Source organism: Phocoena phocoena, chromosome 4, assembly GCF_963924675.1.
Source record: "Phocoena phocoena chromosome 4, mPhoPho1.1, whole genome shotgun sequence".
NCBI classification, from domain to species: domain Eukaryota; kingdom Metazoa; phylum Chordata; class Mammalia; order Artiodactyla; family Phocoenidae; genus Phocoena; species Phocoena phocoena.
In genome coordinates this window covers 31,110,745-31,134,554 of record NC_089222.1, presented here as the reverse complement: position 1 = coordinate 31,134,554, position 23,810 = coordinate 31,110,745, and the positions used below count along the sequence as shown (strand labels likewise).

The following is a 23,810-nucleotide window of genomic DNA, read 5'->3' as shown; positions in this document are numbered from 1 at the left end:
CTAATATATTAGGAGAGGAGAAGGAGGAAAAAGGCCAAACACTTATATTTGGAAATGAAATCTTTGCCCATAGAAATGAGCAAGCAGCTTATTATGTTGCTACGAACTCTAAATTCTTTCAAAATTAAGCACTTAGAATCATTCCTATTTTTATATCTCTGTATGCTTCCAGCAATACAAAATGGATTGCATAGGCCTTCTCTATTTCAGAAAGTCTTTGTTGTGTGGCTTCCTTCCATAAACTTAGTGTAATAGGTCATGAACTGGAGGGTAAATCCGTCCAAAAACACCAGGCCTTTTCCTGGGCTGTAAGAAGTCGGTGGATTCTATTTTTACAGATAAGGTTTTATCTTTGCCTTTCATGGTTCTGCTGCCAGTCAGGATTTTATATTTACAAAATGCTTTTCATTTTTATGCCTACCAAGTGCACGCGCACGATAGATACACAATCCACACTTGTTGAATAAACTTGAACCAAAGGTTGCCAGCCTTGGGCTGGAGGCTGGAGCTGCCTTCTGGGGATTTATTTGCTGAGGAAGTGAGCAGGGGAAGCCCAGTGAACTGGTCATGACGTTGGCAGGTGACTTTGGCGGTTACAGGTTTCCCAGAGCAGACCTTTTTCACCCTTGCAAGGAGGAACCGGAGCATTTGTTGGCTTTTTTACCTGTCTCACGGATATGGGTGCTGAGACTAGAATGGGTTAAATGGCTTGTCCACGTAGGTCACACAGGGTCAGAGCTACATGAAAACTCAGGTATGTGTGACTCCAAGCCTGTGGTCTTTCCAGAGGCCATAGTGCCTCATGCTGTCTCCCAGTAGGCTGTCAATGGCCAGGGGTGGACTAAGGATGCAGGGGTGACTTGGATCCCAGCTGTCCTTGGGATGAGTCTGGAGGTGGGTTAAAGAAGGGATTGTCAGATAGGGAGGGTGGGGAAGGGATGGAGGGCAAGAGGAAAACCTGAGAGACTGGAGGGGAAGCCTGGAGGCCATTGCCCTCATCAAGGTGAAAGGTCACGCAGGGGGCTGGAAGGGAGGAAATAGGAGCTAAATTAACAATCCCCTGGAGTCCGATGGGAGGGGCCAGGCCGATAGGAGAGGGTGGTAATGCTGCCCCTCCCCACTGATTTCCATGACATTCTAACCCCCAACATAGAATTTTCCTAATACATAAAATGACTTTCTCAACTTGTGTCTTTATTGAAGAACACATTAATTCCAGAAGGAAAAATTATTTAACACAGCACAGTTTTCCATAAGCTACCATTTCCAGCCAAATATCTTCTCAGATAAATGCTGACCTTTGTTGCCCCTGGGCAAAATGCAGGTCCTCAGAGCTGAGGCTCTTTGCCAACTTGGACATCACAGACCCTGATGTGGTTGGAGGTTTGTCCTTTATGAGACTGTGAAGAAAGGCAGTATGGGAAGTAGTGGTCAAAGGGGCCCCCAAAGGAAGAGGGGGCCTGATTATCTTTCTTTCAGGTACCATTTCCACTGCACACCACCCCAGGCCTCCATGTGAAACCCTTGCAGACATTTTTCTTTTTTTTGCAGTACGCGGGCCTCTCACTGTTGTGGCCTCTCCCGTTGCGGAGCACAGGTTCCAGACGTGCAGGCTGAGTGGCCATGGCTCACGGGCCCAGCCGCTCCGCGGCATGTGGGATCTTCCCAGACCGGGGCTCAAACCTGCTTCCCCTGCATCGGCAGGCAGACTCTCAGCAACTGCGCCACCAGGGAAGCCCCAGACAGTTTTAAAGTCCAGGAAAATTGTGTATATGTGTGTGTGTGTCAAGAAGAGTTTTTCTTTCTCTTAGAAACTGTCATTCTTTTTTCTTTATAAAAAGCATGGGGCCATGTAATTGAATCCATTTCCCTTCTTACTTTGGCCACTCAAAAATAGGAGCCAAATCTGTAGTTTATCTCCAGTAACTTTTTAGTACCTATGACCTGCATATCCATGCATCATTTTCCTTTTTGTCTTTTTGCACCTTCATGAGTGTTTTTGTTTTTACTTGTTATGAAAACAATGCATTATCACTGTTAAAAACTGGAAAGTACAGAAGAGTTTAGATAAGGGGGAAAAAAAGCTCCAGTGAACATATTACTTGCATATATCACCATAAATACTTGGTATTTATTTTCTTTTTTTGTTCCATTTTCATATGAAAACTGTATAGAATGTGTGAGATCATAGAATACACACTAATAGGCAGATTGAATATACATATGTAAGTATATATAAATATATAAATTTTTAAGAGAAACTAGACTTTTAAAACAGCAGACTTCTTCTTCTTTCCTCCCTCCCTCCCTCCTTCCTTCCTTTCTTTCTTTCTTTTTATCGATTTTTTTTTTTTTTTTTTTTTTTTTTTTGCGGTACGTGGGCCTCTCACTGGTGTTGCCTCTCCTGTTGCGGAGCACAGGCTCCGGACGCGCAGGCTCAGCGGCCATGGCTCATGGGCCCAGCCTCTCCGCGGCATGTGGGATCTTCCCGGACCGGGGCATGAACCCGTGTCCCCTGCATCAGCAGGCAGACCCTCAACCACTGTGCCACCAGGGAAGCCCTGTCGATTTTTTTTTTTTCTTTTTTCCCTTAGGCATTTTCTTGAAGTGGACTCTTTAAGGGAGTGACATCAGGGAGGGGTGGGAGTAGTAGGGAAGTGGGGATTAATCTATCTAAACTGTGGGTCCTGGCAAACAGTAAGGCTGCACTGAGAAATACAAGAAAGGAAGTGATTCAGTAGCTCAGAGAAGGAGCAGAGATGAGACAGCAGTATGGAATAGCGGGTGGCTTATCCTACGTTTGGGAATGGGGTGAGGGGAGCTAAGTGATTTGAACAATAAGAGAATTTAGTTTTCAAATCAAACCATGAGCAGTGGATTAAGTTCTTGTGAGCAGTGCCCTTGCCGTTAGCATTCAGACCAGGAGCCGCCCTGGACATCACATAAACTGAACTTTAGAGCAAAGCTGCCGTGGGGTCGACGGATGTGCAGAGGCTGGGAGTTGGAGTGGCTTTCTTCTCAGAGTTGTTTCAGAGCAATGAGAACTGCTCACGTATGAAAGGCTCCCTCTTGTACTCAAGTCTTTGGGGAATACAGTGAGTGACACTTTTAATTAACAAATTCGCTGGGAACAAAACTCCTTTAAAAGCGTTGGCTGGGTGTGGAGTTTGAAGGGTGGGCTGCGGAGACTCCCACGGTCCTGGGGGAGTTCTGGGGCTTGAAGCCCCGGCTGAGTTGTGCATCTTTGGGGTCGGATCTATCGGAATGAGGGCCAGAGTGTTCCCCCAGAAAGCCCTCACCTCTGTCCCAGGGGATGGAGGCTGGCCAGCCGTGGTGGCAGTCCTCAGGCAAGCTGGGGTCCTCTACCACTTTGGGTGTGGGCCTTTCTGCTCTCCCCAGATTTGGGAATCCCAGCCCACTTGTTCAGAATGGGAGGGGAGGGTGGGGGACTGGCATTTGGGAATGCATCATTCGGGTTCCTGTATAGTTCCAACCACTGACAGATAGCTGAGTGTCTGTACACAGCAGCGTCCTTAAATGTCTTCCACTGTACGGTGTATGTCACTGCGTCTCACCGGGGCTGCACGCATGCTACTTCTACCACAGTATCGATATCCATGGTGCCAGAGGTTCTAAGAAAGGCTCACGAAAGAGAGAATGATACTTCCCCTCCTGGTACCACAGTGGAAAGTATTTCTGTAGGACGTGCCTACCTTGGGAAAACATGTTTTAGTAGTAAGAGTCCTGAAGGAATAGTTAGTCAAAGGGTTTCTTAACTCATTACTTTGCTAAAGGGAGCTTAATTTTGAAATCCTCATCAACTGTTTCCTCACTTGGAAGGCCTGTGACAGACCCCCTGAGGCTGGCTATGAGTCTTCACAAGACCAAAAGTTGACAAAGGATTTTATGCAAGCTTTGAACAGAATTACAATTATTAAACTTGAAGGTGTAACTAAGACAGTTGTTTCTTCCTTTAGGCTTAGGTAATTGACTTTTATCTCTGTAGTTCAGCCCCCCTACCCACCCCCCCGCCCCGTTTGTGTTTTTCTTAACAAAATCGTCTTGGTTTTTAATTTTTATTCCTCCCAGTTTATTTTTGATTATTTTTTAAAGACCACGGATGGCTCCTATGAAACTCAACAGTTAAACTTAATTTTGCCTCCTTTATGGAAGCTGACTTTTTTTTTTAATCATACTCATTTTAAAGGCCTTCTTGGGAAAACATCCAAGTTTTCACTCAAGGCAATGAATGAGCTCCCCATGGCAATAACTTCCAGTCCGGGATGAAGAAATCTGAAGAAGAATTTTAGCAGTGGCAGTATTCAGATGTGAGGAAGCAGAAGCAAACTAAAAGAAAAATACAACTCCAGTGTAGGAGATGGCACTGATTTAGGATTTAGTCTAATGATACTAATAGTGGTTTCCTAAGCTAAGGATTCAAAAGAAGCCATTGTTATTCAAAAGCAAGGTGTGTTTGAAAGGAGCAATCTCTCTCCTTTTCACGTGGATCCAGAAAGGTCTATAGTGTGTGGGGTTGACGTTGCCCTTTGGTTTGGGAGAGACAACCTAGTTACAAGGCTTGGAACAGAGGACTGACGTTCAGCTTCTGCTATCAAAGTTCGTTGTCCTTGATAAATACAGAAAGATCTCTGATACAGTTCATAAAACAAGAATTGTGGCACCAAATGAATATGCTTATCTTTAAGAGAAAAATGTAATAAACTCTCAAAAAAGAGTTTATGGAGTGGCACAGGGTCTTTAAGGCACCAGAAGTGACTTAAGGTGTGGTCTGGAGGGAGGCAGACAAAGCTAGATGTCCCATCCATCTTTTTTTCTTTTCTTTTTGGTTGCACCGCGAGGCATGTGGGATCTTAGTTCCCCGACCAGGGATCGAACCCATGCCCCCTGCGGTGGAAGCGCAGAGTCCTAACCACTGGACCACCAGGGAAGTCCCCCATCCATCTTTCTACGGACACATTGGAAACTCTGGGTAGAAGCTGATGTCATGCTTGTTTCTCTGAGATTAAGTTGTAATAACAAACCCTTGAAGTTGTATATGACCAAAAGTCTAATCACGTCTCCTCCCTCAGAAACCCTTATGCCTCAGCATCTGGGTTTCTCCATAATCTGGCACTTCCTACACTTATTTCCTGCTACCCTGTTCTCCAGCTACGCAGTTGGTATCTTGCATGGTAGAACATAAACTTCTTGAGGGTTTAGGTATTACCTATGTGGACCTCACAGTGTCTTACCCTTTGTAAGAGCTCAGCAATGTGATGTTTATGAGTTTGGTTTCAAGGGCCCTGTCTTTGGCTGAGGACAGGTGGAGGCATCCTCATTATGTCAATTATATGAGCTGGGAGAGTGTGGGAGGGCTGGCAGGCAGGAGCGCAAGGTCCGGCTTTGCGAGAGGAGTTTGCACTGTGGTATCGCAGTGCTTGGATGGTAGTGAGCACAGGGCGTTGGAGAACGAAGGCTCCTTGGACCGTGGGGAGGAACGCTGGGTCTTGTTCATCCCTGGTAAGGCAGAAAATCCTTAAGAGGGTGTTTGCACATAGGGGCAGCTGGTCAGCTAAGTCATGGACTTATGTTCAGAGAGTCCCCTGCAAAATCCCCAACGTGGCCCAACTTGGATGGAGGGTAAGTGGGCAAGCCTGACCTTGGCTGAAGACAATGTGTCCAGCTCGTATAAGCAGATCCTAAGGCAAGAAGAGCCAGCATCATTTAACTGTTGTGTTGTTCCTGGTGATGATGACATTGATAACGCTAACAATGAAAGAGATAATTGTTTTCCTTCTTTTAGTCACATAGAAAAAATCACCACATGGCAAGACCCTAGGAAGGCGATGAATCAGCCCCTGAATCATATGAACCTCCACCCAGCTGCCACTTCCACACCAGCGCCCCAGAGGTCCATGGCCATGTCTCAGCCGAATCTCGGTAAGCTTTGACCTGAGCTGGATAAACAAGCATTCAACCGAGGGCCTCTAGAGCTCAGAAGCAGCTCTGGTTGCCTCAGTGCCTACTCACACGCCCAGGTAGTATCTTCTCCTCCCTCTTGGCTGCATTACCCTTTCACTGCCCTTGCCTTCTTTTCTTGGCCTCTTGGCTACACAGTTCATGACACTGCTACCAGGGTTTACACTACAGCTCCAGCATCCCCTCCAGTTGTATTTAGTGAAGTTCTTTGAAAACTCACTTAGGCGTCCTGTCTTCATCCAGACCAAGGCAAGAAGGGCCCCTTTCTGTGAATTTGGTCCCTGAAGACTGCCAAAGTGTACAGTTCTGGCCTCAAATCTCTTTGCTCAGCCCCGCCCCCCAACAATGTGTGATTAACACCAGACTAGGTGTTTTCTTGCCTTATCTCATTCAGTCCTCACAAAAACCCTACAAGATGTGACAGTATTCCCATTTTATAGATGCAGAAACTTTCCCAAGTCCGAGCTTGTGGGCTAGTAGAGCCAGAGTTGGAACTGAGGTTGGGGAATGCATTCAACCCTTACATAATCTGCGGGTGGCTTCTCCCCACACCTGCCCTAGGATAGGACGGCTCACATTTCACTTCATTTTGAATAAATGTGATTTTAAACTTGAGATTCGTTTCTGCTAATTGCCTTTACTTCAGAAGAAATACAATTCTGCCCACTGGGGATGAATACACTGGGGATGAATGAATACACTCCAGCAGCAGAACCAGTCAGCTTTTGTTAGTCATCCTCTCCCACCCCCAAAGGCTAAAAATAAGAGGGCCAATTTTGAAGTTTTTAAAAAAGATGGTGCCGTTTTCAGGTAATGTTTCCATTTAAGATCAGATATCCAGATACTGCTTTATACACAGAGCAGAATTTTAGAGAATGAAAAGAATCTCCTGTTGGATTTTCAGGAATGAACAGGATAAAAATGGAAGCAGTTTCCTGGACACCCTTCCTTTATAACTGTGGCTTAGCCATGGTGAGTATGGACTCAAGGAGACCTGAGTCAGTATATTCAAGTAAATATATTGTCCCTTCTTCCAGGAAGTCTGGATCTACCATTTTAAAGCTTGCAGATGTAAAATATATACAAAAAGCAAACGACTCAGAACAACCTCTGTTGTGTTTCGTATCTAAAGGGTAGATCAAGGAAAATGGTACCACTGCTTCTACGAGCAGTGGTGAACCAAAGCTACCCATGAGTCACTTGTCCCCAGTATATAAGAGGTCAAGTAGAAAGCAGATGCGAGTGTAGCAAGGAAACCACAAATCAGGTAGCATTAGACTAGTGTCTTTATCCATTTAATTTTTATTAATTTATTTAATTTTTAGGTAGCATTAGACTAGGGTTTCTTTAGCCATTTAATTTTTATTAAAAGTTCTAAAAGCTGATTATTAAATTATTAATGTTAACTTTATAACCGATTACAATTGGAAAGGATCTTTCATGGACCTGGTTAAAAAAATTCAAACACGTTTTTCAAAGGGGTGTTCAAAAAGTAAGTCTTCCTCTGATACCCATGCCTCAGTCCCTTGTATGTTGCCTGGAGTCAATCAGTGTTTCCAGTTATGTGTATGTTTCTTCACATAAATTGCTAGCACGTTATACCCACTGTTCTGCACCTTGCCTTTTTTTGTTTTTTGCTCATAATATATTTATTTATTTATTTATTAACACCTTTATTGGAGTATAATTGCTTTACAATGTTGTGTTAGTTTCTGCTGTATAACAAAGTGAATCAGCTATATGTATACATATATCCCCATATGCCCTCCCTCTTGTGTCTCCCTCCCATCCTGCACCTTGCTTTTTTTCTACTTCTATATCCGTATACGCAAAGCTGCCTCATTTTTTTTTTTTAATTGCCAAGTAGTCCAACATGTTGATATGCTATAATTATTTAACTAGCCTCCATCTGATGGGTATTTGGGTTTAGTGTGTTGGTGGTGCACCCAGTATTGGAGTGAAGATCCTTGTTTGTGCTGTTTCATGTACTTTCCTTAATTTTACAAAATTGCACAACGAGTAGGAAGTGGACTAAATTAGAAGGACTTTGAATGCTAAAAGCTTAATACTGAAGGCACATGTGAGTCTGCCCTCCCCCCATCCCCCTAACGCACTAAAAGCCCAATTGCTGGTAAAGTTTATCTAAAGAAATTGTAATCTGAATGTCTGAAACAAGTTTACCTGTGGCTGAATAAAATACCTTTTTCCAGATTTCTAATAAATCGGGGCAGTAAATTTCTCAAGACACACATTCTGGGGTTTTTCCAATAATATTTGAATATTTGCCCATTACAAAATGCGTTGCTAGCCTCTCGAGAATCACAGATGTGTCCCAAGTTTGGAAATATAACGGGGAATGCAAAGTAAGCTCCAAAGACTGGGGGTAATTTAGAGAGTCACAATATGGTCCTAATAATAAATGATTTACTCAGAGTATTTTATTTAAAGCTATAGCTCTGCCTGTAGTTTATACTCTTTATTATCAACCTTTAAAAATAGAAAGAGCAGGGCTTCCCTGGTGGCGCAGTGGTTGAGAGTCCGCCTGCCGATGCAGGGGATGCGGGTTCTTGCCCCGGTCCGGGAGGATCCCGCGTGCTGCGGAGTGGCTGGGCCCATGAGTCATGGCCGCTGGGCCTGCGCGTCCGGAGCCTGTGCTCCGCAACGGGAAAGGCCACAACAGAGAGAGGCCCACGTACGGCAAAAAAAAAAAAAAAAAAAAAAAAAAAAAAAAAAAATAGAAAGAGCAGATCTTTCTACTTTTTTTTGTTTTTGAGGTTTAGTATGTGGTATTTTATTTCCACTATTTTAGAAATAATAGGTGTACATCTGTGTTTACATATATTATACCTACGTCATACATTAGCATATATATGTAAACATATAAAGTCAATATTTGGAATATGATTCAAAGCTTCTATGTCGGTTTTACATCAACTGCATTTTTTTTTCTTTTTACCTTTTAACCAGAGAAGATCCTTCTCCTCCTCCTACTTCTTCTTAACTCTAGAATTTTGGTCTTTTCAATGGCATACATCTGACAAATAAGTGAACTTAGGTGATGTGTCCCCTTCACTGATAGATATTTATGTACAAGTGAAAATGATGTCAAAATGCAATGAACATTACCGTCAGGTGATAGAATTAGTAATAAGCTAATTTTATATATTTCTGGAACTATGATATAATCAGTGACATAGCAAAACACATTCAGCAATAAATCTTATATTGTGATTCTGTGTTTTTCTGTGTGTTAGTGATGGACTTGGGAGTCGGACTGTCAGACTTTGAATCTCAGCTCTGCCTATTGGTGACTCTGTTAAGTCACTTAATTGTGCCTCAGTTTCTCCATATGTAAAATGAGGATTATATTTATAGTGTGAGGAGGTTGTATGAGTTTATAAGTAAAGTGCATAGTAGGTCCATGCCTGGCACGTAATGAAATGTTATGTCATCATTGTTCTTTGTGGAAAGAAAAGTTTTATTTAACTATAGAATGTTAGATTTGAAGACAATTTCATTGTTCATCTTAAAAGCTCTCATAAAAAAATATTTATTTTAGGCTGGTTAGTGTGCAAAGAGCTTTAAATTAGGAACTCTGTATTTTTTACTTTCAGTGAGGATAGCGCCCCCTGGTGGGAATGTTTCAGTCCTCCCGGTCCCCCCCGCTCACCCCCGAGAAACTTATTGTCAGTGGATATCTTATTTTTTCAGTAGCTCTATTCCTGAAATGTGGGTTGTAAGGCAACCCATATTTTAATTGGGAGAGAAGAGATCCATCACTCAAAGGCATCCTGGAGTGACTTTGTGAAAGTCATTTTGTGAGTGACTTCGTGAGCATACTTTTGTCAGGCTGCCTCAGAATCCAGTGAAAAGGCATCTATCTCTTGGTAGGATGGCAGGTTGGCTGTGTATCTAAACTCACTCGCTTTTCAAATGCTGAAGTAAAACGAAACAGACTCTCAAGGGGTATTTCAAATAGCTCTCTCCAGCTTGGTCTAATTTTTTTATTTATTTATTTTTTATTATTATTATTTTGCGGTACGTGGGCCTCTCACTGCTGTGGCCTCTCCCGTTGCGGAGCACAGGCTCCGGACGCGCAGGCTCAGCGGCCATGGCTCACGGGCCCAGCTGCCCCGCGGCATGTGGGATCTTCCCGGACCGGGGCACGAAACCGTGACCCCCGCACCGGCAGGCAGACTCCCAACCACCGCGCCACCAGGGAAGCCCCCAGCTTGGTCTAATTTTTAACTGAAATTTTTGTTTTTGTATTTACCAAATCGGGTTGTCTGTCAGGTTTTATCCAATTTGATTCTGTTTGAGCAGATTGGTCCCCTTTGCGTCTGAGTCCCCGGAGATACCCAGTGAATGGAAGAAGGAAGGTTTTGGAGAACTTTAGATAGCGAAGAGGAGAGATTACCACTGGGCGGAGGCCGTATCACTTGGGGGCTGACAACTTGTTTGAAATCCTCACTGTTACGTAACACAGTGAAGGGGGAAAACTACTATAAGTGTGAAAGTTGATTTTTTTTGCATGACACAAACCAGGTGGGATCTCATATCTTTTAAGTGGGTTGTTGGTATGATTAATTACTTTTAATAGCCACTAAATTTTATTGAAGGAGGGGAAAAAATGAAACAAACAGGAAAATAAAAAGGACTCTACACAGCCCATATTATAATACATAAAACAATGGACTCGGGGCAAATGGAACCTGTTAAGGAAACCAGTTAGGTTGTTAGGGCGGTAATGCGGGTGGTGTGGTGGGCAGAGACCTCTTTGTATAGTGGTTAATGGGAAGACCTGGAGTCAGAACTGAGTTTCTCTTGGGTTAGACATTTACTAGTTTTGTTTATTATCTAACCTGGGTCTCATTTTCCTTATCTGTAATATGGTGATAATGATAGTCTCTTCCCCATAAAAGTTTTGAGTATTTAGGTATTCCATGCCTTGGTAGCTGGCATAGAGAAAGCTCCCCAAGAAATATATTGTTGTAACTATTACTATGAGCTAGTAGCCTGTTTTTTCCTCACTTTTCTGGCCTGTGTAGCCAGAGGAAGAGCCTGTGGTGTGTGCGATAGAAAGCCATCCTCTTCCTTCTCCCTCAGGAAAAGCCAACCTCAGTTCCTGCAGCTTTGATCTTTTGGACACTTTTGCTCACACGTTGCGAAACTAATCTTGAACCCCAGGCAGCGACTGTGAGAAACACGCTCGAGCCTGGGCTCGTTCATGAGCAGAGGCAGTTTGGGAAGGGCAGGTTCACTTCGAGCCCCACATGAAGAACCTTTTCCTTCTGCAAGTGTGATGGTGTCAAGGTCTTCCTATCTCTCAGCACACGAGGACTGAACTCGTACAGTAACTTAAAATCTCCCCATATTTTAAAATGTCTTTGCAGAGAGAAAGTGACAGACAGTTTTGCCTTTTTGGGGATAACCCTAGTGATCGTCAACCATGGTGTGCTGGCCTCCTGTCACACATTAATGGACCTCCTTGTTGGAATGAGACCCTGACCTGGGGTGCCAGTATCCTCCCAGACAGGACAGGAAAAATAAAGACTGTATAACAACTTCACCAGACTGCCAGCCCTAGCCAGTTGAGAAACCGCTGGTAAAGTGCAGCCAGAGTGTATTTTTAATGCTATAGGAATTTTTTAAATATCACACACTCCCCCTTTGAAGATGTGCCATCCATCAGGCCAGAGTTTGTCCTCCAGGTCTATCTTGATCTGTATTTCAAATTGTAAACACGTGTGGTTTTCTTGCTTGCTTTTTTTTTTTTTTTGCAGGGTATGCTTTTCAAGACAAGATGGAAAATCTAGTCTCTGCTCAGTTTGCAAAGTTGGCTCCTTTGTCCCTCTAGGAAGTGTACAAAGGCACTTGAAGACATTTTATCAAAAGCAAATAAAATAGCTAAGGGACACCGCAGCCTAGTGTTGCTGAAAGCATGTAGAGAGGTATCCTGAAAGTTTGCTGAAAGTTAGATTTATACGTAGGCTATCTTATTTTTGTCTTTTTCCAGTAGTTTCCTTCTAATCAAATTTATTTAGTGAGCTTATGGCAGACACATCTGGCTACTGTGATTTTTCCAGCTCTGATGTTCTCACTACTTTTTGAACTTTGCGGTTTCCGCAGCATGAGTTAGCCTAACGCACACAAGCACATACACACACAAACCCAAAGACAACTGAAAAACCTCCACCCTTAAGGGGGAGGGTGGTGGTGATGGGGCGCTGATAAGAGTGCTGTGGTGGGAAGTGGGTCTTTACGGAAGGGAAGGAAGACTTGTGGGCACAGGGAAAGGGGAAGGGGTTCTGGTTACAATGTTTTTTTGTTTTTTTTTGATTAAAAAAAGAGAGAGCAGTTTTCTAAATGCTGTAGAAAATCAGTATGATTTTCTTAGAGAGATTTGGAGGAATCCATCAGTTGTCAGAATTTAGTCTGTCGGCATTATTGAAGACCACTCTTCAGCATTTCCTAAAGGAGATTCATTACAGTTCCTACCTTTTAAGGCTTTTAAAGATTATGTGAAATGGGGGCCAAACACAAATAATTAAGTCAACTGATTCAATTCTTCTTGTGCAATAAAGTGGTACGTAATAGTCGATAAAGAAACGAACCTTGTGTTTTCTGCCTATTGGTGAACCTTGTGAATCTCTCATCTATATCAGACATTTTAAAATATGGGGAGATTTTAAGTTACTGTTAAGTTAATCTTAATGCATATGCATTAAGATTATGTGATGAAGACTTATAGATTTTATTACACAAAATTTAGAAATTTAGGTAGCAAATCTCCTCTTTGATAAGAAGTCTTAAGAGCCATGAAAACTGTTTGATGCCAAAATTTTCTGAAGAAAATATCCCCCAAGGTACAATTCCCAAGTAGTTGCTAGATGAACACTTTGGAAAACTGTACACAAAGATGCTCCCCCCACCATTAAATGCCTGCAATATGAAAATAAATATATCTGTAACTAATAGTAGTTATAGGACTATATGGCACATGGAAAACTTGATTATATCAGTCTGATTTGATAAAGCAGGCAAAATTGTTTATACTATGATTATAATTTTGTTTTCTAAAAAAGACTTTGTTTAGATTTTCTTTTCCCACAAGACGATGCTCTCCACCTGTGTATTTCTAGGCCATGGCCAAGTGCATTATGCATCACAGGTGCACCACTTAGTAGAATAAATGTATTGAGTAAATCCATTATGTATTTTTAGATGTTCATAGTGATTACGGTAAGGCTTTTGAATTGGGGGTGGTCCCCTTAATTTTCTCTGTAATATGGTGATATTCGTTTTATAATAGCCGAAAGAAAAAATAAAGGAGAGCCATTTGGTTGGTGTCTTGAGCTTTTTATGGTGGGAGAGGAGGATGGGGTGTAGGGAAGAAGGCTCTAGGCCCAGTGTACAATAGAGACAGAAGCATGAATCGTCAAGCTTCTGCAGCCGAGTCTACCTGTGGCAAACAAGTCATTCCCTGGTCTCTAAGATCCGTGTTTCTTCAAGTGGAGGCCCAGGTCTGGCACGGGTCGGATTCCTTGGGCCATTTGTTACACATACATCTTCAGAGTCCAGTAGGAGCCTGATTGCTCCCCTAAGAACAGTTATGTACAGCTGCTGGGAGAAATACTGCCTGGACCCCACCCCTGCGAAATCCTGTCTCAGACCATGTAGGGTGGAGTCTAGGAATGGGTGCTGTTTTCAAGTGCTCAGATACCTCTGGTCACCAGCCAAGTGCAGGAACGGCCATGGAACTCTCTGCCTTAGCACAGAGATTGGAAACTGCCATCAGAACAACTGGCAAAAACGCACTCAGAGATCCAGTCTTTAACTTGAGTTACCTGAAAAGAACGCCGAGTGTGCTCACCAACTTCTTTTTTTTTTAATTGAGGTGTAGTTGATGTATAATATTGTCTGAGTTTCAGGTGTACAACAGTTACTCACAATTTTTAAAGATTATACTCCATTTATAGTTACTTTAAAATATTGGCTCTATTCCCTGTGTTGTACAGTACATCTTTGTTGCTTATATATTGTATACATAGTCGTTTGTACCTTTTAATCCCCTACCCCTATCTTGCCCATACCCGCTTCCCTCTCCCCACTGTTTGTTCTCTGTATCTGTGAGTCCTGTTTCTGTTTTGTTATGTACATTCATTTGTTTTATTTTGTAGATTCCACGTATAAGTGATAACATATAATATTTATCTTTCTCTGTCTGACTTATTTCACCAACTTTTAACTGATTTTTGCCTGACAGAGACGTTTATGGTGACATTGGCATTTGTCACTTTGGCACTTGGTGTCAGTGCACACATGAGCTTTGGGTATGTGAATGCTGAAGCCACTTTCCAGAGAGTTCTGACCCCAGTCATACCAAGTAAACTTCAAAAACCAGGGGAGACGTTGCAACTAGATTATTGAAGTGTATTGTCTAAATTCATAGGGTCAGTGTATAAGCCCATCTTGAACTTTGCTAGCTGAGAGCTGACCAAAGAGTCAGGCCTCTGCAAGCTTAAAGCCCTGAAAAATTCCGGAGGGGCACCCCATACCCCAAAGAAGCACAGAGTCTCTTAGGAAAGAGGTAAAGGCCAGGTCAAGCTTTTCCTCATTCCCTTCTTTGTGGACACGACCTTCATTTACTTATTTATTTTTAATGGAGTCTAATCTCTTCACTAAGCTGCGGGCCTCTGTTTCGAGAGTTTTAAAAATAATTGGGACAGTTTTAGTACTATCTGCTGGCTGACTTCCAGTAGTTTGTCCTCAGGAACTTCCTTGCTGTGGAGAATGTTGCCCAGTTACAGTTTTAGGCAGAGGGATTCTGGGATGGCTTGTCCTTCGGCCACTTGTTCCAAAATGATAAGTGTTGAGTGACATTTGGACACTTTTCTTTGATCTCCTCTTTGGGGCCCCTGGTGATGTTGTCCCCACCTGATCATCACCTCCCCCACCCTGTATCAACTGCAAGATTGATTTCTTCTCCCTTGCTGGAAGTCTAAATTTATTCCCGGGGTGTTTTGCAGTTGCTGGTGGTCAGGAACAGCTGTTCTGCCACGCTTGACTCTGGATAATTCTCTGTGTTGAAGTCAGCAAAATAATACCATAAGAGAAGCCAGGAAAACAAAAGCCTTCATGGTCTTTCCTCATTACGTGCACTGAAGAGAGGAAGATCAGCCATCTCACTGGTTTAAAAAAAAATAACAAAATGCAGGAAAAATTAAGATTCGAAAACATATTTGAGGCAGCAAGATTCAAGAATGTTATTTTCGGGGCTTCCCTGGTGGCGCAGTGGTTGAGAGTCCACCTGCCAACGCAGGGGACACGGGTTCGTGCCCCGGTCCGGGAAGATCCCACATGCCGTGGAGCGGCTGGGCCCTTCAGCCATGGCCGCTGAGCCTGCGCGTCCGGAGCCTGTGCTCTGCAACGGGAGAGGCCACAATAGTGAGAGGCCCGCGTACCGCAAAAAAAAAAAAGAATGTTATTTTCCTCCCATGTTATATAATTACTACTTGGTCACTGTAGACAATACTGATCAGCAAAAAATGAGAAAATAAAAAACACTGTAATCTGACCGTTCAAAACCACACTAACATTGTCTCGTATTTGTCTTTTTTCAATACAAATGTAAACAAAAGAGGTTGGAGAATCCTCTACGTTCTTTTTTGTAGCCTGCTTTATTCACTTAATATATATCATGAGCATCTTTCTGTTTCAATAGATATTTTTTGATTAGCTGTTCTTATTGGAAAAGTAACACAAACATGGTGAAATTTTCAAACAGTCCTAAAGAGCATTCAAGAGAAGTAAGTCTCCTTCACACCAGGACCCTCCGCCCTTCTTTTCTCCCCAGGGAAACCACTACTACCAGCTTCCTCAGTACAGCCTTCCCTCTTCCCCCGGTAACCACGGGGGATTGGTTCCAGGACCCCCACTATACCAAAATCCAAGGATGTTCAAGTCCCTTGCATAAAATGGTGCAGTGCAGTCTGCCGTCCGTATCCGTGGTTCCGCATCTGGAGATTCAGTTTCTATCCACAGTTGGTTGCATCCGTGGATGCGGAACCCATTGATACAGAGGGCCATCTGTATTCCAGAAATACTCTACATACATACGTGTGGTTGGATGTATGTGCCTTTTTAAAACTTAACATATCTTAGAGAGCTTCCTAAATTAGCACTTATAGATGTATTTATTCTTTTTTAGCAGTAAATAATATTCCATTCTACTGATGAACCATAATTATTCAACCGGTCCCCTAGGCTGGATATTTAGGTTCTTTGCTGATTGTTTGCTATTATTGAACAATGCCACAATGTGCGTCCCTGTATGTAAATCCTTGTGCCATATGCTGTTTAGGTATAGGATAATTTTGCAGAGGTGGAATTCCTGGGTCAAAGGTTATGTGCATTTAAAGTTGTAATAGATGTTCCACTTCCCTCCAAAAACGTTGCACCAATTTACACTCCTGCCAACAGTGTATTAAAGTGTTTCTTTCTCCCTGGCCAATATTATTCTTACTCTGGCCAATAATGTTCATTATCAAACATTTTAGTCTTTATAATTCTGATAGGTACAAACTAGATTCTCATTGTTTAGTTTGTACATGTATTTAAGTTATGAATGGACTTGGGCATATTTCTTTCTATACACCATTACATCATGTTAATGACTGTACAATATGCCACTGTGTGACTCTACCATAATTTACTTAACCAGTTCTTTTATTGAGGGACGTATAGATTGGTTCTATTTTTTATTATGATAAATGATATTGCGGTAAATATTCTTGTACATAAATTTTTGTGCCTTCCTTAATTTCCTCATTTTTTCCATTTTCTTTGGAATGTTAATTTGTTAGGAAAGTATGAGAATTCCTTTAAAAAAAAATACAATTTTGACCTGGTTTACTTTCATCGAACTAAGTAAGTAGTTGTCTGCAGGTCCACTGTGTGTGTTGGGGAGGATTTGTTTGGGCTGCTACTTTCTTTTACAAAAAAATGATTTCAGGTTGCCACAAAAAGTGTATTTTTAGCCAGGCACCTAGCTTTCCCACTAGCTCTGGTTTTCAGCTTGCATATCCATATGTTTTTGACTAAGCCATAAATGGAAGTTTCATTTGAAGTTTGCTTCCCAGTACATGTCATGCATTTCATTCCATATTATTTTCGTCCTTTTCCTTTCCAGTATTATATTTCTCAGGCACCAGTGAAGAGTGAGTTTTCAGTTTTGCCAAGAGTTAAATATTTGCAGAGATGGAAAAAAAATAAAGGAAAAAAAAAAAAGGAAAATTAATGTGGCTGATTTAGTCCTGGCTCACAAGACTTTCATATAGCTGCTTCAAAGCTTACATTTTAAATATCAAGAAAAAGATTCTATTTTCACTCTTATCAAGTGCCATAATGCCTGAATTAATTAGAATGGAGTTATCATTTCTCCCCAGATGGAATTGGATCATCCCATCCTAGCAAAATGAATGCTCAGGGCAGCTGCAAATGAAAGCTCCTTCTCCAGCCTCCACTCTGCCCTTCTTAGCTTGTCCAGTTTTCCTTTTATCGAGAAGGCCAACATGGAACAGTGTCTTCACCTCTGATCCTGGGAAGCGAGGGCCTTTCATCCCAGGGCCTCAAGCTTTATAGTCAGCTAACTCTTGGAGCCCAGGTTCTACCCAAGAAAACTTGTAATTGTTTAGTTCAGCGTCTTGTTGTTAGGTACAGTTTTCCAGAGCTGTTTCTTCTGAAAGACCAGTCCCATAGGACACCGCTTTGTCCTGTCTTTTCAGGCTCTCTATTTTTTAAAAATGAGATTCTTTTTTCTCTTTAAAAAAAATTGAGATGTAAGTGACATAAACATTATATTAGTTTCAGGTGTACAGCACAGTGATTTGATATGTGTATATGTTGTACAGTAGTCATGACAATAAATCCTTTTTTTTGGCCATGTCACACGGCATGTGGGATCTTAGTTCCCCTACCAGGGATTGAACCCGCACCCCTTGCATTGGAAGCGCGGAGTCTTAACCACTGGACCGCCAGGGAGGTTCCGCGACAGTAAATCTAATTAACATCCATCACCACACATAGTTTTTTCTTTTTCTTGTGATGTGTCGACTGAAAAAAAATCGCACAACCTAAAAGCTGAGAATTATGTTTTATTTGGACACCTTACTGAGGACTGTAGCCCAGGAGACAGCCCCTCAGATAGCTCTGAGGGGCTGTTCTGAAGAGGTAAGGGAGGTGCCGTGATATATAGGAGTTTTTGCTTTAAAAAAAAAAATAGTCGCACATCAAAAGATTACTACTAATCATAAAAAACAGACATCTCAAGTTAATGACTTTAGTGCTTTTCTATGTATGGGAAGATGCAGGAGCCTGGACTCGTTGAAGTTACTCCTTTGATTTACATGTTGATTATCTAGGGCCAGCATCCTTTTTTTCTCCATCCTCAGTGCTCCTCAGGGCTCACCACTGGGGTCGGCTGCTGACTTGATGGCGGGCACCACTCTTTGTTTACTGAAATGGCAGCCACAAGTATTTTTGTCCACAAATAACAGTTGGGGTCGGGGATGGAGGTGGCGAGGCTGGGTATCAGGATCATGAAGCACCTGTTACAATTAGGGTTCTCTCCCTCCAAACCCCAGTCAGTTCTCAAAACCACCGAGCAGTAGCAGTTTCCTCGAAGAGAAATAACATCGCTGCACAACGGCCCGTATACCACACGGTTTGTCTGGACTCTGCCAGGCTGAGAATTTTCAATCTCCAGGGAGTTTAGGGTGTGTTTAGGGGAAGTTTTTTCTTTGCTGTAATATGTCACCTTTTATTTTGAAATAATCTAAAACTTACAGAAGAGTTTCAAATATAGTACAAGGAACTCCCACATACCCTTTGCCCAGATTTGCCTTTGTTAATTGTTTATGATTTGCCTCATTTGCTTATCTCTCTTTTTCCATATGAAGATGTTTTATATATATATATATATTTTTTTTTTTTTTTTTTTTCTGAACTCTTCAGGACTAAGTTGGAGATGTTATGCCCTTTTCCCCGTAAATACTTCAGATCATATTTTCTAAAAGGATGTGTTCTTACTTACGCACAGTACAGGAAGACCTCCTATTAACTGGGCTTCACTTTTGTGCTTCACAGATCCTGCATTTTTTTACAAATTGAAGGTTTGTGGCAAATTTGCATCACACAAATCTATCAGCACCATTTTCCCAGCAGCATTTGTTCACTCTGTGTCTCTGTGTCACATTTTGGTAATTCGTGCAATATTTCAAACATTATTATTATATTTGGTATCGTGATCTGCGATCAGTGTACTTTGATTACTAATGCAAAGAGATTGACTCACTAAAGGCTCAGATGAGGGTTAGCATTTTTTAACAATAAACTACCTTCTAATGTATGTACTTTTTTTAGACATAATGCCATTGCATTATATATATTGTCTATGTGTGTGTGTATAAATATGTGTATATATAATAAACTTAATAGACTACAGTATAGTATAACCATAACTTTTTTTTTTTTGCGGTATGCGGGCCTCTAACTGTGTGGCCCCTCCCGCTGCGGAGCACTGGCTCCGGACGTGCAGGCCCAGCGGCCACGGCTCACGGGCCCAGCCGCTCCGTGGCATGTGGGATCCTCCCGGACCAGGGCACGAACCCGTGTCCCCTGCATCGGCAGGTGGACTCTCCACCACTGCGCCACCAGGGAAACCCCCAAAGCATAACTTTTATATGCACTGTGAAACCAAAAAATTTGTATGCCTTGCTTTTTTGCAGTGGTCTGGAGCCGAACCCTAAATATCTCTGAGGTATGCCTGTATAGTATGAAAATCACGAAGTTCAACATTGGTACAATACTGTTGTCTAATCCACAGTCAATATTTGAAATTTCATTTGCCACAATAATGTCCTTTTTCCCCCCTAAATATTTATTTATTTATTTATTTGGTTGCATCAGGTCTTAGTTGCAACAGGTGGGCTCCTTAGTTGCGGCTCACCAGCTCCTTAGTTGTGGCATGCATGTGGGATCTAGTTCCCAGACCAGGGATCGAACCCAGGCCCCCTGCATTGGGAGCACGGAGTCTTAACCACTGCACCACCAGGAAAGTCCCCACAGTAATGTCCTTTATGGCCTTTCTGGTTTCTGGTCCAGGATCTATTGAAGGTTATGCATTGCATTTAATTGTCCTGTCTCCCCAATCTCCTTTTACCTAGAATGATTCCTCAGCCCTCGTGTTTCTGGACCTTGACATTTTTGAAGAGTATGGGCCAGTTATTTTGAAGATTGATGTTAATTTGGCTTTGTCTGGTGTTTCCTCCTGGTTTAGATTTAGGTTATACATTTTGGGCAGGAGTACCACAGAAATGATGTTGTATTCTTCTCCCTGCATCCTGTCAGAAGGCATGTGATGCCAGTTTGTCCTAGAATGGGTGATATGGGAGGAGTTTCTTGGGTCAGCTGGCTCCTCTCATGAGTGTGCCCCACAAAGACAGTGCAATAAGAGGAAAAGCTTTTTGGTCCACCAGGACTCTGTAAGATGTGGCCTCAGGTCATGTAAACTCTTTTCCGTCCTCTGGATGATGAGCAAATGCCATATCTAGCATGGTCACTTAGGCTTCACAGACCACTATTTAATTCATAAATAATACTAGGGGCTTCCCTGGTGGCGCAGTGGTTGGGAGTCCGCCTGCCGATGCAGGGGACGCGGGTTCATGCCCCGGTCCGGGAAGATCCCACATGCCGCGGAGCGCCTGGGCCCGTGAGCCATGGCCGTTGAGCCTGTGCGTCCGGAGCCTGTGCTCCGCAACGGGAGAAGCCACAGCAGTGAGAGGCCCGCGTACTGCAAAAAAAAAACCAATAATAATACTATATTGGTGTAGAAACAGACTCCCAGACTTAGAGAACGAACTTATGGTTACCAGGGGGGCAGGGTAGTGGGAGGGATAGATTAGGAGTTTGGGATTGACATGTACACACTGCTGTATTTAAAATGGATAAACAATCAGGACCTACTCTATAGCACAGGGAACTCAATATTATGTAACAACCTAAATGGGAAAAGAATTTGAAAAAGAATAGATACATGTATATGTATAACTGACTCACTTTGCTGTACACCTGAAACTAATACAACATTGTTAATCAAATATACTCCAATATAAAATTTTTAAAAATGCTATACTGGTGTAGCTGTATATAGAGAGATAGAGCTTTGAAATGAAACTGTGACACTTCCATCTGTTGATTCTACTCTTGCCTCTTCCCACACACTTAATTCAGAAGTCTACATATAGGGACTTCCCTGGTGGACCAGCGGTTAAGACTCTGCACTTCCAATGCAGGGGGCGTGGGTTTGATCCCTGGTTGGGGAACTAAGATCCCACATACCGCATGGTGTGGCAAAAAAAAAAAAAAAAAAAAAAGTATACATATAAATAATTGACTTAAGTTGGGGTAGAAGACTGTGGCTGAGAAAATAATAAAGTCAGGGAGAAAGACGCATACTGCAGGCCTCGTGTGGTTGCTAGAGGTGCCTACAGGTTTGATTCTGAGACTCGGGGGGCTCGTGCTCGGAGGACGAGATATGTTCAGTTACAGGAGTCAAAGCATCCATCAGGGAAAGGCTTGCCTGGTGTGGAGGAGAAGCAAAGCTTTTCCAGGTATAGAGGCCGAAGGGGGAGTTCTCCTGCTAATTCCCCATACATGATCCAGACACTGCGATCTAGCAGTCCTCAAAAAGTCTCCCAACTGTGAATACCCGGAGTTCTAGAGAGAGGTTTTCTCTACCCTTCCTTGACCCTAGGTGGTGGCATCATCTCAGAGAACCAGCCAGGAACGGCTGCAGACCACAAGGCTACCCCGCGTACCCAGCTGGACTCGGGCATACAATTTAGAAAATCCAGAGTTGTAGCTTTTTGTTGGTGGTGTGTGTTTTGTTTTGTTTCCGTTTTTAAGAACAGGGCCCCCTTGGCACCTCCTGACAAATGAAATTTAGAGGCGTCGGTTTTTGTTTCTGTTTGGCTTGGGACCAGAATGGCCTTTTGAAAGTGTTTAAAGAGCAGAGCTGTTTTGGTTTCTACCTCTCCTTACCTCCACCGCAGAGCTTATTCTTTTCTTGCCCAAAGATGACTCTGAACGACCTCACAGGGCTGAGAGACAACAGCTCAGAGACACAGATCCCTAACTTCTCCATCTGTTGATTTCTTCAGAATTTTTTATTTCACCATAGTGTATGAAATACTCTGAGAGTTTCTCATGTAGTAGCCCGAAGGAGATTTCTATCACTTTGGAACAGAGGCTAACTGTAGTGCTCACCACAGCCATGATGCCCCATAGGCCCTGGTCCCTGCCTCTCCCCCTGTGCCCCTCAGCCACATGGGCCACCCTGTTTTGCTCAAGTACTCCAAGCCTACAGGTCAGGCCCCTTCCCACCTCAGGACTTTTGCACTTGTTCTCCCTCAGCCTAGTATGCCCCCTACCCCGATTTCTGCACTTCATCCAGATGTTTTTAGATCACACATTACCTCCTCAGGCACAGAAGGAATGCCTGTCTCAAATAGTTCTGCATTTGTTTGTTCAAAGCCCTTATCGTTAGAATTATACTATATATTTGCTCTTGTGTCTCCCCACTAGACTATAATCTCCTGAAGGGCCAGGGCCTATGGGGCATCATGGCTGTGGTGAGCCATATTCATCAGTATCTCTAGCACCTAGAAACAGGGCTTTGCACCTGCACGGGGCTCAGCAGATATTTGGTGAGTGAATATTTAAATGAAACTTGGAACACCGGAAAGAAAAAAATCATCCATAGGCTTACCGTCCGAGCACCACCACTATTAGTATTTTGATACATTTTCATTTCAAAGGCAATTAGCCTTTTGGGGTCACTAGAAATCCTATAAGATCTAGGGGTACATGCATATAAGCACAAAGTCCCAAAACTTGACAAATAATTTTAGCAGATTTCTTAATCCTGCTACCCCTGGTTAAATTCTTGTTTTGTTTTGGTTTTTTTTTCCTGAGTACTCATGGCTGGATGCAAAACACCCACATCACCTTACTGTATTATTTCTGCTAATTTGATTGCTGAAGAATGGCTCTTTCATTTGCATTTCTATGATTCCTTGTGAAGCTGAAAATCTTTCCATGTTTGATTAGTAAATACATGTTCTCTTTCATAAATCGTTCAAATCCTTTGACTTACCTCTTGGAGCGTCTGTTGTATGAGCTCTTTTAATAATAAAGATGTTTACTAAAATGGCACGTAATAAAAAGAAAACAGATTAAGAACTGCAGCCCACACTGGCAACTTCTCCTCGCTTCTTGTGGAACGCAGCTGCGGATTCATTTTCTGTTATTAACCCTGGGTTGCCACACTTTGCACCTGGAGTAGTTTTAAAATCATTCAGGAAAGCTAACCAATAAAAAGCTACGATAAACTCTCTCCTGACTAATGAAGATAAACGCGTGAATCAGAGTTTCCATTTCCCGCTGGGATAATAGGATACCTATTGTCTGAAGATAATAAAACAAGAAAAGTTTTGGTTTTGCTGCTGTTGCCAGGCCATGGAATTAAATTCAGAGACACAAAGGTAACTTTGTGAAGCAGCACAGTGAAGCACCCAGTTTCCTTTTTTCCGAGTTCTTATTTGCCTAAATTCACTGCCTTCACAGGTGTGCTTCCTTCCTGGCCACTTTTGATAAATCTTGAGACATCCAGAAATCACATGGAATCTGAGTAGCACATTCTGGTGCTGCTTTAGGTAGAAGAAATATGGTTTCTGTACAGCAGAAGGACCCAGATAAATGAACATGCTAGA

General features: G+C 42.6%; 1 protein-coding gene across 1 annotated transcript in view; it reads left to right on the top strand.

The window, feature by feature from the left end:
• The window catches only part of WWTR1 (WW domain containing transcription regulator 1), a 129,572-nt gene that overhangs the window by 73,359 nt on the left and 32,403 nt on the right, over nt 1-23,810 (top strand). Inside the window, exon 2 of the mRNA XM_065876329.1 lies at nt 5,804-5,940. Within this exon, the coding sequence (XP_065732401.1) occupies nt 5,804-5,940 (137 nt within the window). The remainder of the gene's footprint in view (nt 1-5,803; nt 5,941-23,810) is intronic.